Here is a 13,405-nt window from a genome sequence, read left to right as displayed (position 1 = left end):
AGTTTTAAAAAATTACAGAAACTTAAATAACAGAAATATTTCTTAAATTTCTTTTATTAAAAACTACTTATATCAAGAATAAGAAGAGGGTTTTCTTTTTCAAAATGGCAAAGTATTCTTGGAAACTGATAGGTACACTGTTATAAAAATTGATCTAAGTATGCCCTCTTAGGTGTTTGTTTGCATGTGCTTGGGATTCTAGTTAATAAAAATAACAAAAGTAAAATCAGTAAGCATCCAAAAAAAAAAAAAAAAGAAATCAGTGCTCCACTTAAGCTGTTAGCTTACAGAATAACTTTAAATTATTTTATAGCTTTCTTTAGTTTTGAAATATTTTACTTCTCTTTGTTTTTGATACTGCCATTTATGTTTCTAAACTATTAGTATAAGCTTCACAGAGCTAGAGATCTATTCGCATTTGTCTCTCAGATTTCTAACACAGGGTCTGATAGACGGTAAATGCTCAACAACCAAAAGTTGACTGTACATAGAACATAAGATTTCCTGATTGATAATTCCCAGAGAATGTATGCATTTGGGTATTCTCATCCTAAATTTAAAATATGAACTAATAAATTATTCTTTTTGTGTTTTGTTTTGCTCTGTAAGTGTAAAACTGTCCTGGGAAATAATATGTTGAATTTGGGAGAAAGGAGAGTTTGAGGTCAGAAGTATGAGCAAGAAAATACACTTTTAAGAAATAATTTCCACTGACATAACATGAAATCAGGGTTTTATAAATATGCCTCAAGCTACATAAAAACCCAGGGCAGCAGCATTTGTAATTATTAGGCACGTTTCATTTTGTTTATAACTGAAAACATTTAAAAAAATCGGGTAAAATTCTGTTGCTGTATTATCAAGTGTTTGAAGCTCTGATTTTAATATGGTAAGGTTTTTAGGGTATGTCTTAATACAATTACATAAGGAATTAGTTTACTGAGGGTAGTTTATTTATAGCACCTAAGACAACACCTAAATTGCAACACAAGCAGACTTTAAAAGAATGAAGTTCCTAGAGTAAGTTTTAAAAACCTGAGAATTTGCTTTCCAAGGTTCTTTAGTATATGTGAGTGTTGTGGGGAGGCATTTTGAAAAATTACTTGAGAACGGTAATTTATTTTATACTTACTAAGTTTCTTAAAGTTGAGCTAGAAGGACTGATTGAATCCTTTGCTTCAGTGAAGCTGCAGATAAGAGTAAGCAGGGTCACCTAAAGATAGATTTACTTAGAGGTTTGGCTGCCTCTCTGGAACTGTTTAGCTTTGAGCAGATTTCCATAAATGGAAAGAGCAACTGGAGAGACCCAGTACCTTGGTTGAGAGTGTGGATGATGTGCAACAGGTGGTAAAACAGTCTCTGGATTTTTTTTTTTTTAATTGCTCTCCAAAAGGCTAAGGCTTTAGCATTTGGTAAATTTTGAGATTAAGTGTTTTTTTTTTTGTTTTTTTTTTTCATTTAAAAGTTTCCTGGAAACGGTTTTAAAAGAGTCGTATCTTTAGTGTGTAGAACTTGTGAATTTGTAATATAGCTTACAGAATTTATACAAATACTTCCTTCCTTTTAATCTTTTTTAGAGGACATTTTGAGAAAAATCTATCCAATTAGAAACTTACATATTCATGTTTCAGAACTAAGTAGAATGTTCAATATTTTTTAAGTCAGGGTGTGAAATTAATATATCATTAATATGTTTGTGCTTAATTGGCCAATTTCCCTGTAAGGTCTGTGGGTTGTTCTCAACTTTAATATATAAAAGAAATACTTGCATACCTATTGTATTAAAAATCTATATTGGGAATTATAGCAGATCTAAAGATGAATTAAAGATAGTCCCCCCCCCCCGACCTCAGGGAACATATAATCTTACAGGGGTGATAAGAAATTACCACGATTTAGAATTCTTATCTATATGCCAGGCATTGTACATGATTTTTTATGGGTATCACCTCATTTAATTCTCACAACTATATGATGTAAGTAATATACCTGTTTTGTGAAAGAGGAAATCAGTTTCCTCATAAGAAATTAAATTGCTGGTCCAGGGTAACATTATAAGTAGCAGAGACTAGGACCCAAGCTGTTGGACTTGAAAAGCCAAACGATTGCTGTATCCTTTATTGTTTCACAAGTAATTCAAGCAACAAATCATAAAGTAAGTGCTAAAAGAGAGTTATAGAAGGTGGCAGAATTAGAAGAGGCTTCATGAGAAAACAAACATAGGAACTTTAAAAACAAATTTCTTGGGTAAAATGCAGAAAAGTTTTGTGAAGTCTTGAGACAGGTTTATTGGGAAGAGAGTTCCCAAGTGTCTGGTGCTATGCACTCACCTAGGAGAGTGTAAGAATCAAACTAATTCATTAAACTAACTTGGAAGTACATGTTTTTGACTGTGATTCTGCAAGGTATTGATTTCAGTAGCTGTATATCAGGATACATGATGGACCTCCTAGGATTGTTAATCTACAACCATCCTCCCCCCACCCCACCTCCAAGTTCGTTTTGTTCTAAAATTGATACAGGGTTCAAATTTCAAGGGTCTTTGTTTTCCTTTGGATAAGATTCAGAAATTTCTCAGTAATTTCTGATCATTCTCAGTTGCTTTATAATCAACATTCATTTTGCAAAGAGTAGATACTAGATCATTTTTTAAACTATTTCTGTAAATAAATTATATGGACTATTCATGAGTTAATTTATTTAGTAATGTATTCTGTGCATTTTTAATTGAGTAAACTTATTTTCCCCCCAGTGGAAGCATCAGTTCATAGCAGTAATGCACACTGTACAGATAAGACAATTGAAGCTGCTGAAGCCCTGCTTCATATGGAATCTCCTACCTGCTTAAGGGATTCAAGAAGTCCTGGTATGTGAATTGTTCTTTATAATAAGCATGTCACATCACTTCACATATCTAAAATGGGTTTCTTCTTAAATACATGGGGTTATTGTTCTCAGGGTTTATTATGCATGAATACCGGTGACAGCAGTAGTTCCTTCTGTAGTCTTACGTACTTTTTTATAATAAATGATACAGAAAATACCCACTAGATACAGATAAATGTTTGTTAAATTGCTGTTTATATTGTTATGTCTTATTTCCTTAACTGTGGGTCAATTATAAACCTTTGTAGTCCTTAGGGAATGGCGGATAGGGTGGGGGATTTGCCTCCCATGACTACTTTCTGGCCTTTATTTAGTGATAAATAGGCAGTAGCTCCAGGGAACCTTCCATGGCGGAGAGAGGAGATAGCTTCTACCATTTCCTCATACTTCTTCAGGCTGGGGTTTCCTTTTCTTTTGTCCCCCTTTTTTTTCCCCCTCATTAAGACTGCCTTTGACAGTCATTGTCCTCTAATTAATCTCCAAGTGTTAATTTGACTTAATAAAATAATATTGGCCCTTCTTATTATAGGGATTTATAAATACCAAGAGCAACTGTACTTTTTAATTAGAATAGGAATCCCATGTATTATTCAGGGATGTGAGACGAAAATTAGGGCATATTGGTCAATGTATTAATCTACAACAGTATTATTAGCCTGTCTCTTAATTGAAATAGAAATATGTCATATTCTGATTATTCATGCATATTGGAAGGAAGCTGGAGCACCATTATTGTATACAGTAGAATACCAAATGGCAGTTTCTATATACTTCTTTCGAGACCCAAAACATCAGGACTGTTACATTAAGTAAAATTTTAAATATTGGAAGATGAGATTCAATGGGCTTTAATGAGCAGGTTTTCCTTTTCTACATATTTTGAAATGATCTATAAGTGCTTTCTTTTCACTGAAGACACACACATTTATTAAATGTGTTTTTTATTGTGTTAATGTGTTAAATGTTTTAAATTTTGTAACATGTGGGTGTATTACCTAGTTAGAGAATAATGCTGGGTATCAGGAAGGAATGTAATTACTAAAGAACTCACATACATATAAGTATGACTCTGATATCTTATTTTCAAATGTTTTCCCAATTGTCAAAGTAATTCAAAGTCTTCTACAGTGAGCATGAAAGTACTTAAAAATATGAAGAAGGGAGGTGATTCCTCATAATCCCCACATGGATTACAGGATTAACTTCCTTCAAGCTGATTTTCTTTGCATTTATTTCCTTACATACTTAAGAATGTATTGCATATTCAGCAAGTTAACTTTAGGCTCTTACCCTGCTCTGATAAATTGTTAAGAAACCTCACCTCTACTAAATATTGAATTGTCCGCATGAAGAAATATTGATGGGGGTGGGAAATTTTAATTTTTTGACTTTTTTTTATAGTGGAAGTGTTTGTCCCTCCTTGTGTATCAACTCCAGAATTTATCCATGCTGCTATGAGGCCAGATGTCATTACAGAAACTGTAGTGGAGGTGTCAACTGAAGAATCGGAACCAATGGATACCTCTCCTATTCCGACATCACCAGATAGCCATGAACCAATGAAAAAGAAAAAAGGTAGAATATATTTATAAATTTATGGAAAAGTGGGTGAAATTTTTTCTGGTATTTTTTTTTTTCCCTGTCAAAGGACATAGGAAAATACATGCTGTAGATTTATGATTGATGTTATCTTTACCTAGGTATTCTCAAAGAATCAACAAACTGAGATTTTAGTTTTGTGTTAACATGTTCATACTTCTTAAAAGAGCTAGTATTTGAGCTCTAAAGAAAGTTGCCTGGAAATGGAATTACAATAAATGTTGGACAAGCAGAAGGAAGGTCAGAGATTCACTGCTTGTCTGTCTGCTTTCTGATCTTTTTAGGTACTTGGTTATTTTTTTAAAAAATCTTTATTTTTTAATTTTCTCTATTTTTAATCTTTTTTTAATGGGCATTAAAATAAAAAGCCCAATATTATTTTCTTCTTATGCCTTCTGTTTTAAAACACCAGTATTGCCAATAGGGACTTTTAAGTGGAATAAACTCACTAGTGGGTAAAGAGCATTTCCACTTATTATTTGACTCCTGCTGAAACTTCTCACACCTGATGGGTGAGGCCCCACACACCTCTGACATCCCTAGAAGATGGGCAGAAGTGGGTCCTTTTCCTGTTTGAATCAGAGGTAAAACTTGAAAGAAATTAAATTCTTTATAAATGGGTACTCATCTAATTCCACTTTCTTCTATATCTCTTTCTTCACATTTTACAGTAGGAAAAGCAAAAATAAGAAAACTTGTGTTAGAAATAATGGTATTTTCTTTTATTTATTAGAGGTATTTCAGATTGCTGTGATGTTGGTGTGTCTGTGCTTATTACTGTGAGGGACACAGTGAAGAATGAGATTGAGTCCCTTCCTCATGTAATAGATTACATGTATCTTGCGAGAGGTATGAATGAAAGAATAGAAGGAAGAATTACTTCCTGCTGTTTAAATGTTTAAAGACAAAAGGCATACATATAAGTAGCCCTGATTACCCACTTCCCCACTGTAACCTTTGGCTGGATTTATTTGATAGGAGCTATTACAAAACACAAATTTTTTAGGTTTATTTTTTAAGGAAGAGGGAGAGCACACACACGTGCACATGTGCACACACGAGCAGGGGGTGGGGGCAGAGGGAGAGGGAGAAAGAATCTTTTTTTTTTTTAAAGATTTTATTTATTTATTTGACAGAGATCACAAATAGGCAGAGAGGCAGGCAGAGAGAGAGAGAGAGAGAGGGTGAAGCAGGCTCTGTCTTGAGCAGAGAGCCCAATGTGGGTCTTGATCCCAGGACCCTGAGATCATGACCTGAGCGGAAGGCAGAAGCTTAACCCACTGAGCCACCCAGGCACCCCAGAAAGAGAGAATCTTTTTTTTTTTTTTTTAAAGATTTTATTTATTTATTTGACAGATCACAAGTAGGCAGAGAGGCAGGCAGAGAGAGGGGTGGAAGCAGGCTCCCTGCGGAGCAGAGAGCCCGACTTGGGGCTCGATCCCAGGACTCTGGGATCATGACCCGAGCCGAAGGCAGGGGCTTTAATCCACTGAGTCACCCAGGTGCCCCAGAAAGAGAATCTTAAGCAGACTCTGTGCCCAATGCAGGGCTCAGTCTCATGATCCTGATATCAAGACCCTGGCCGAAATCAGGAGTCGGACACTTAACCAAATGACCCATCGATGTGCCCCAAGAAATTTTTAGATTTGAAAGAAGATGGAAAAAAAACCATGAAAAGCAGATGAATGGGTTCATCTGCCTATGGGATGTTGGTATGATAGAAACCAGGAAATTGCCAATTTAATATTAATTTTATATATTTGAGAATAGATGATCTTAATGACCATTTAAAAATTATATATAATGTATATGTAAATATATATCCTTAAGTTCGTTTGGGACATACAAAGTTAGGTAGGTTATTTTTGAATAGCAGAGCCTTCGTTTTATTTCCAGAGCTTCTAACATACTAGTAGGTGTTGTGAATCTGCAAGAGAAGGTAACATGCAGTGTTCTAAAAGTAAACTTGACTGTAGAACGTTGTTTACTACTTATAAATAAACTATTTCTTAAGTACAATTTGGGAAGTACTGCTTTATATAAAAGTAATCCTTTTTGGACTAACATTTCTATGAAGGAAGTCGAGTTGTTTTTTTTTTTTTAAATTTGTATTCTTAGTATTACTTAAATTGAGAAATTAATCTCTGTTCTAATAAGGAAACCAGTGAACTTCCCCTTTTAATTTTTGCCAGAGCACACCTTATTGATTAGTTACCATAATGAAATCCTGGAATATAATGGCTATGTATTTTGAAATAAAACGCTTTGATTTTTAGGTCTTTATTTAGCTCTAAATAATCCTTGCTAATGAAGACCAGAGTGACATTAGAAACCCCAGATGTATGACAGTCACCAGATTAGTAATAATGTATTTAATCTGCAAATTATAATATACTTGACTATTCCTAGCCTTTCTGGAGGCTTCACCTCATCTGCCAGCATTCTTTTATCAGTGCTGAGGATTGAAAACAACGCATTTCAGCCTTATACCTTCTTTAGTATAAGTATTGCTTTTCTGTTCATTGTGGATGCTAAGTCTGTCTGGGAGAGCCCTTTTGGTAGAAGTGAAGAGAAGCAAAAGGAAGGGCACGCTTTTTACACATATAAAATAGTTAATTAATTGAAAGATTTTCTTTTATCCTTATAATGTACCTGCACGTTGAGGTGGGGAAATTTGAACACTTATGCTTAAATTCTGGTGAATGGATTGGCTCAGAGCAGTAGAGTGTTTAAAATAATATCTTTTACTTTTCCTCATTTGAGCTCAAAGGGCTTCGCAGATAATCAGATCCTCTGCAATAGGTAGGTAAACTTTTTTCTAACAATTTTGTAGAACAGAAAAAAAGTTTGTACTAGAATTTGTTTCCATTGCTGCATTGTTGGAAGAGGTTAGCAAATTGAGGCTCTGACCAAGTAAATAATAGGTTGGGTAGTACCTGACTTGCTCTATACACTGAAATTACTGCCAACTAACTGCTGTAATTTAAAATTGCAGAAGTGCTTTTAATGCTCTTTTCAGTGCAACTTTCTATATACACTGAGTGTATTAATCCACAAATTAGTGTCCAGTTTCATGAATAAATGTGTTATCAAAGAGTCTGCTAATCATGCTTCTGTTTTTTTTTTTTCCGTTTTCAATGTATGGTTTCAATCTTTTTTTTTTTCAGTTGGCCGTAAACCAAAGACCCAGCAATCACCAATTTCCAATGGGTCTCCTGAGTTAGGTATAAAGAAGAAACCCAGAGAAGGAAAAGGTAATTCGGGGAGGGCTGTTGGGAGGTGAGATGACTCCCCCCGCCCCCTCGTGGATATTTTTGCATTTGTAAGAAAATGATTTCTAGTACATGTACAGATGGAAGTACTGTCTTTGGTAATAGGCCTCAATCAGGGATATCTGAGCGTTGCCTGGGGAGCTTTTTCCTAGTTCCTACCCACTGAGATTCTATAGCCATAGATACACTATAGGGGTGTAAAAGGCAGTTAGGCATTTGTGTTTGGAAAGGTCATCTAAAGTGCAGTCTGATGCACAGCCTTCTTAAGAGCCATTGTTCGTAGGGGAGGTACGAATGTGTAACAGCACTCATCCTCCTAGAGCCGCTCAGAATGGAAGGGGTTGGGTTTATAACTAAGACTTACTTCTGATACATAATTTCTTAACTGATAGAATGCAAGAATTCTCAAGGCAAGCTGAATTTTATTTCCTAATCAACCAATTCCAGTCATGTCAGGAATTAGAACAAAAACCTAATATAATTTTGCTTTAGAATTTGTATACTTTCCTTAAAAACAAAAATTAATGATAAGCCTCCTACATTCTACACTCTTGTTGGATGATTTCAGGTAATATTTTAGTTATGGTTTTAGGTGTGTTCTGATAATCTGTAACCAGAATTTATCACTTTCATGAATGTTTTCAGACCAATATTTAATAGTTGGATCCATTTTGGAATAATATTTTCAAAACTTCAACAGGTGGTCTTAACATCTAATTTTAAATAAAGCAAAAATGAAATCTTTAGTAAAAAAAGAATATTTTTCTCCAATAAGGCTATGAACAAATTTAGACCAAAAAATTCAGTTACATTGAATTGTTACTTATTCAGAAACTGAGAAATTGATTGGGACAGGTTTAGGATACTTCTCTTCTTTGTCTTTGGTCATTTTACATTTCTAACATCTTAGGTTTTGTCTTTTATGTTGAAAACTTTAAAACTGGGGCGCCTGGGTGGCACAGTTGGTTAAGCGTTTAGCTCAAGTTGTGATCTCAGGGTTCTGGGATCGAGTCCCTCAGCAGGGAATCTGCTTCTCCCTCTCCCTCTGTTGCTCCCTCCCCCACTTGTGCTCTCTCTTGCTATTGTTAATAAATAAATGAAATCTTAAAAAAAAAACATTAAAAAACTTTAAAACTTACATAATAGTAAATATTAAAAAGCTAAACCATAAACAATTACTACTTTTTTAAAAATAATTCCCATCATCAGTGGTCTCTTATACTCAAAGATCTGATACTTAACACTGGAGGAAAAACTTTGTGATGACTGTTTTTGCCAGTCAGAATCACCTTTTATTAAAGTTTCAGTCTTTTATTGTCAGACTTGAGGCAACATGTTGAATTGCGAAGATAAAAATCCAGTTGGGAACATCTGACTGCCTTAGTTGGTAGAACCTCTGATTCTTGATCATGAGGCTGTAAGTTCAAGTCCCACATTGGATGTAGGAAGTACCTTAAAATCTTAAAAAAAAAAAAAAATGCAGTGTTTCTTCTATAAAAGGCAATCTAAATGCTGATGTCTATTATACGCTTAGTGAACTACCTTATCTAGTAAAGAAGGCTTCCCTTTCTGAATGTTTTCCTTAAAGTGAGGTGTAGAACTTTCAGTTTTAACTTGAGGATGGGAACTGGGGTGGAGTGAACACCCAAAGACAACCCGAGGAATGTTCAGTCTCATTCCACAAACACGGATGCTTTCAAATCCCTATTATGTATGTTTAAGGCATTGTTTTTGTTACTCAGAAGTTTCTTTCAGAATAAGCTCACTTTTCTATGTCCACCCATAGGGCCTGATAATCTTTTGATCACAGAAATGTCCCAATTAAACATCTTAATGTAGTTGAAAGTTATATAATGGTTTAATAATAAGAGTTTTTACAAAATACTGATGCTGATGCAGTGGGATTTCAGAGATGCAGACAGAACATTGTAAAGTTGAAGGTTCATCTTTTTAGGTCAAGAGATGCACACTGTTCTCAACTATGGCTTAGCAAATTTGTTGGATTTTCAGAGAATTCAGAATGAAAATGAAATGCCTGAGGAAGAGCTTCAGCATTTAGACTCAGTAGCAGTAGCTTAGTTCGGAAGCTTCCTACCCTTAGAGGTCCTTCTCACAAAGCCTGTAATTTGGATCTAGATTTGATGATAGTAAAGAGATAGTGAGCAGGAGCCTAGAGCTGACCTGGTGACTCAGTGGTGGTGTATATATTCTAATTTTCTCCTTCTCAGGGTTCTTTTCTCTTCTTTCATCAGTTTAAGAATCTCTGGCCCTAGAGGCTTTATGCAAAGGGAATAAAAGAAAAACAGCATTCTGAAAATTTCAGCCTGATCTCCCCATAACCACTGTCCACTACTTGCCCATCTTCCACTCTCCGAAGGGAATGAAAAAAGTCATGCTTTCTCTTTTTGGGATGAAGTTCCTTATCTGAATCCCAGATTTGCTCTTTTCCTCTATGTAAATTTTAGTCATCTTCCAAGTTTTCCCTTCTTAGCAATCCATTGTTTTTATTCCTGAAATCCCATTTTCTGTCATTCATTTGGAATATAATTATGCATTGCTTTGTGATCATGTGTCGTTTCACAAACTATTACTTCTTTTTTGTATTGTTAACTTGTCATTTACTTTTCTTTTTCCTTCCCAACTAAATTGTAAATTCCTTGAAGCAGGTACCAAGTTTTAAATGCTCTTCTGTATCCTCTACTACACTTAAGGAGCAATAGTGTATGATGAATAACTGTGTTATTCTGCAGAAATAGCTCATTTTCAAATTTTGCTAGTCATGTCATCATATGTTATATATAGTTAGCATTTGATGAATACTGGACTAGTTAAAGGAATTCCCATGTTACTTTTTAGTGTTTCTATGTAAGGAGTTGGTATTTTAAGACTGAAGCACAAATGTATTTACTGTTCATATCTAATGAAATCCTAATACATAGCTTATCTTCACGATACTGGGTATGGTCAGGAGAAGGAGATTAGCAATTTAAAAAAAAAAACCCTGTTTTTAGAGGAAAGTAGGTCTCATTGATCATCAAATCCAAACTGACTAGTAGACGTCCAGAAGATAAGGAAAATATAATGTTTAAAGGGTCATGGGTAATTTGTACTTTCTAAGACCTGTACTTCAGAGTTCCTGCATAAAGGTGAATCAAAGAAAATATATCAAAGAAAAATACATTTCGGGGTGCCTGGCTATCTCATTCAGTGGTGCATATAACTCTTGATCTCGGGGTTGTGGGTTCCAGCCCTGTGTTGGGTGTGGAGTTCACGTAGAAAAATAAAATCTTAAAAGTTTTGCACATTTCACTCTGTATTGCTTGCCTTTTCAACAATTAAGTGCCTCTTGATGAATTTTGATCATAGAATTGGGGCTTATCATATAATAAACATACTGGTGCAAATAAATTTATTCATGGTTTAGTTCTATGTAAATTAATAAACTGGATTCTGTTTAATTCAGGTTCACTTTGTACTATGCATTATGCCTTTGCCTTGCCTCTGCTGAACTCAAAATTTAGGATAGGGTGATGTATAATAGTCTAAAATCCAGGACCTTTATTAGTATCATAACAGTAAACATAAATAGGATATTATTTTTGAAAACCAAACAGGTATGTTTAGGATTATGTTATAATGAAATATAGTATATAACTTACTAGGCAACACAATTTGACAGTATATAAATGATTACTCATATAGTCAAGTACTTAGTGACAGACTCTTAGGACATTTTACCAGTAGTTATTGAATTTTTGTCCAGGTTAATTAAGTATTTGCCTTTTTTGATCAAGGGTGTGAGTGGAGACAGAGGCAGAGAGGGGGAGGGAAAGAGAGAATCTTAACCCCCCTTTTACGTGGGGCTCGATCTTATGACCGTGAGCAGAAAACAAGAGTTGGACACTTAATTGGTTGAGCCACTGAAGTGCCCCTAAATATTTGCTTTTAATTATGTATGTAATTATATCAATGAAATTTTAATCGATGTCTTACTATTTTTTTCAAAGGAAACACAACCTATTTGTGGGAGTTTCTTTTAGATCTACTTCAAGATAAAAATACTTGTCCTCGGTATATTAAGTGGACTCAGAGAGAAAAAGGCATATTCAAGCTTGTGGATTCAAAGGCTGTCTCTAAACTTTGGGGAAAGCATAAGAACAAGCCAGATATGAACTATGAAACTATGGGACGAGCTCTGAGGTAGGAACACAAGAGAATGAGTTATTGAATAAAACCTGTATACCTCTGTATTGTCTATTAGTTGTTTAAAGAGAAACTCTAAAACCCCCTTTTTATAAGTTTTAATTTGGTGGGATATTCTAAGGAGTTCTTAGGTTTGGAGGTAGATGGAGAGAAAGATTTTGGTCTCGATGTCTGAAATTTCAGTCATCACTGGAAACCCTTTTTGCAGAAAAATGTGCTTTTGCACTTAGGACTATTCCTTAATAAGTTGCAGACCTTTAAGGAAATTAAACCCAAATGAAATAGTTTCTAATACAGGTTTTTAGTTCCTATGAATTTGTTATAATGGATTTATCTTAATATGAAGTTTTCTCTTAAGTTTTGTCATTTGAGAAACCTACAAAACTTTGCAGGGTACATGGCTTTTTCTAATTAGCGGTGTTTGTAAATGGACACATAGTTTTTATGACAGTATTCATGTGTCCCACAGATTTCTCTCTACTAAGCACTGTTTAAGTAATTTTTCTACATAACGTCAGATTGTTTTTATAACCTGTGTAAATCACAGTTGAATTTTTACTGATGCCATAAGATACAGTAAAATATTAGGTATTAGGTTGAATTACTTCCTTTAAGAAAGAGAACTTGTAGCTATTTTAGAACCCCAAAGGTTAAAGGACCTGTGACACCAGATTCCAATTTCATTCTTATCTAAATTCTTAGCCTTTTAAACAATCCCCAGCCAGTAAGAGCTCCTTCTCCTCTCTAACAGGAATAAGTGAATGTTTCTGTTAGTATCCATTCAACATAGTGTTTTGGGGGGGCAAAAAAATGTAATATAATTGATTCATTTAGTACTGTTTCCATTACAGATACTATTACCAAAGGGGTATTCTTGCAAAGGTTGAAGGACAGAGGCTTGTATATCAGTTCAAGTATATGCCCAAAAACATAGTAGTCATAGATGACGACAAAAGTGAAACTTGTAATGAAGATTTAGCAGCAGCTACTGATGAAAAATCATTAGAACGAGTGTCACTGTCTGCAGAGAGTCTCCTGAAAGCAGCAACCTCTGTTCGTGGTGGAAAAACCTCATCTCTGAACTGCTCCAGGACAGAGAAGGGTGTAGCTAGAGTTGTGAACATCACCTCCCCTGGTCATGATACTCCATCCAGGTCTCCTACTACTACCACATCTGTGTCAGCAACAGCAGCTCCAAGGTCAGTGAAGGAAACCATGTCCCTTTTTTAACGTTAGCAGCCTAAGAATCCACTGTCCTCAAGACTCTGAAAAGTGCTTGATCTTTTAAGTCTATTTTATTGTTAAAGTAGAGGTCTCAACTAACCTGAATTGTTTTCTTACGGTTTTATAGATGGAACTTAATGTGGGCATGTTTTTAAAATATATTTCGTGGTATTTCATGGTTTTAAACCATCAGTACACCTGTAAAATTTGGGAGCATTAGT

At 34.9% G+C, this 13,405-nt stretch overlaps 1 protein-coding gene across 15 annotated transcripts in view; it reads left to right on the top strand.

The window, feature by feature from the left end:
• Positions 1 to 13,405, top strand: part of ELF2 (E74 like ETS transcription factor 2) — a 100,236-nt gene that overhangs the window by 84,513 nt on the left and 2,318 nt on the right. For 8 of the 15 annotated variants that reach the window (XM_047718457.1, XM_047718456.1, XM_047718455.1 and 5 more), the window contains 6 exons: positions 2,753 to 2,866; positions 4,288 to 4,461; positions 7,249 to 7,287; positions 7,653 to 7,739; positions 11,765 to 11,957; positions 12,812 to 13,159. In XM_047718457.1, coding sequence (XP_047574413.1) covers positions 2,753 to 2,866; positions 4,288 to 4,461; positions 7,249 to 7,287; positions 7,653 to 7,739; positions 11,765 to 11,957; positions 12,812 to 13,159 — 955 coding nt within the window. The remainder of the gene's footprint in view (positions 1 to 2,752; positions 2,867 to 4,287; positions 4,462 to 7,248; positions 7,288 to 7,652; positions 7,740 to 11,764; positions 11,958 to 12,811; positions 13,160 to 13,405) is intronic. The other 7 variants (XM_047718460.1, XM_047718470.1, XM_047718465.1 and 4 more) reach the window with 3 other exon arrangements.

This window comes from Lutra lutra, chromosome 2 (genome assembly GCF_902655055.1).
Source record: "Lutra lutra chromosome 2, mLutLut1.2, whole genome shotgun sequence".
In the NCBI taxonomy this organism is placed as follows: Eukaryota; Metazoa; Chordata; class Mammalia; order Carnivora; family Mustelidae; genus Lutra; species Lutra lutra.
Note: the sequence above shows the minus strand (reverse complement) of the source record. Positions and strands in the feature narration are given on the sequence as shown.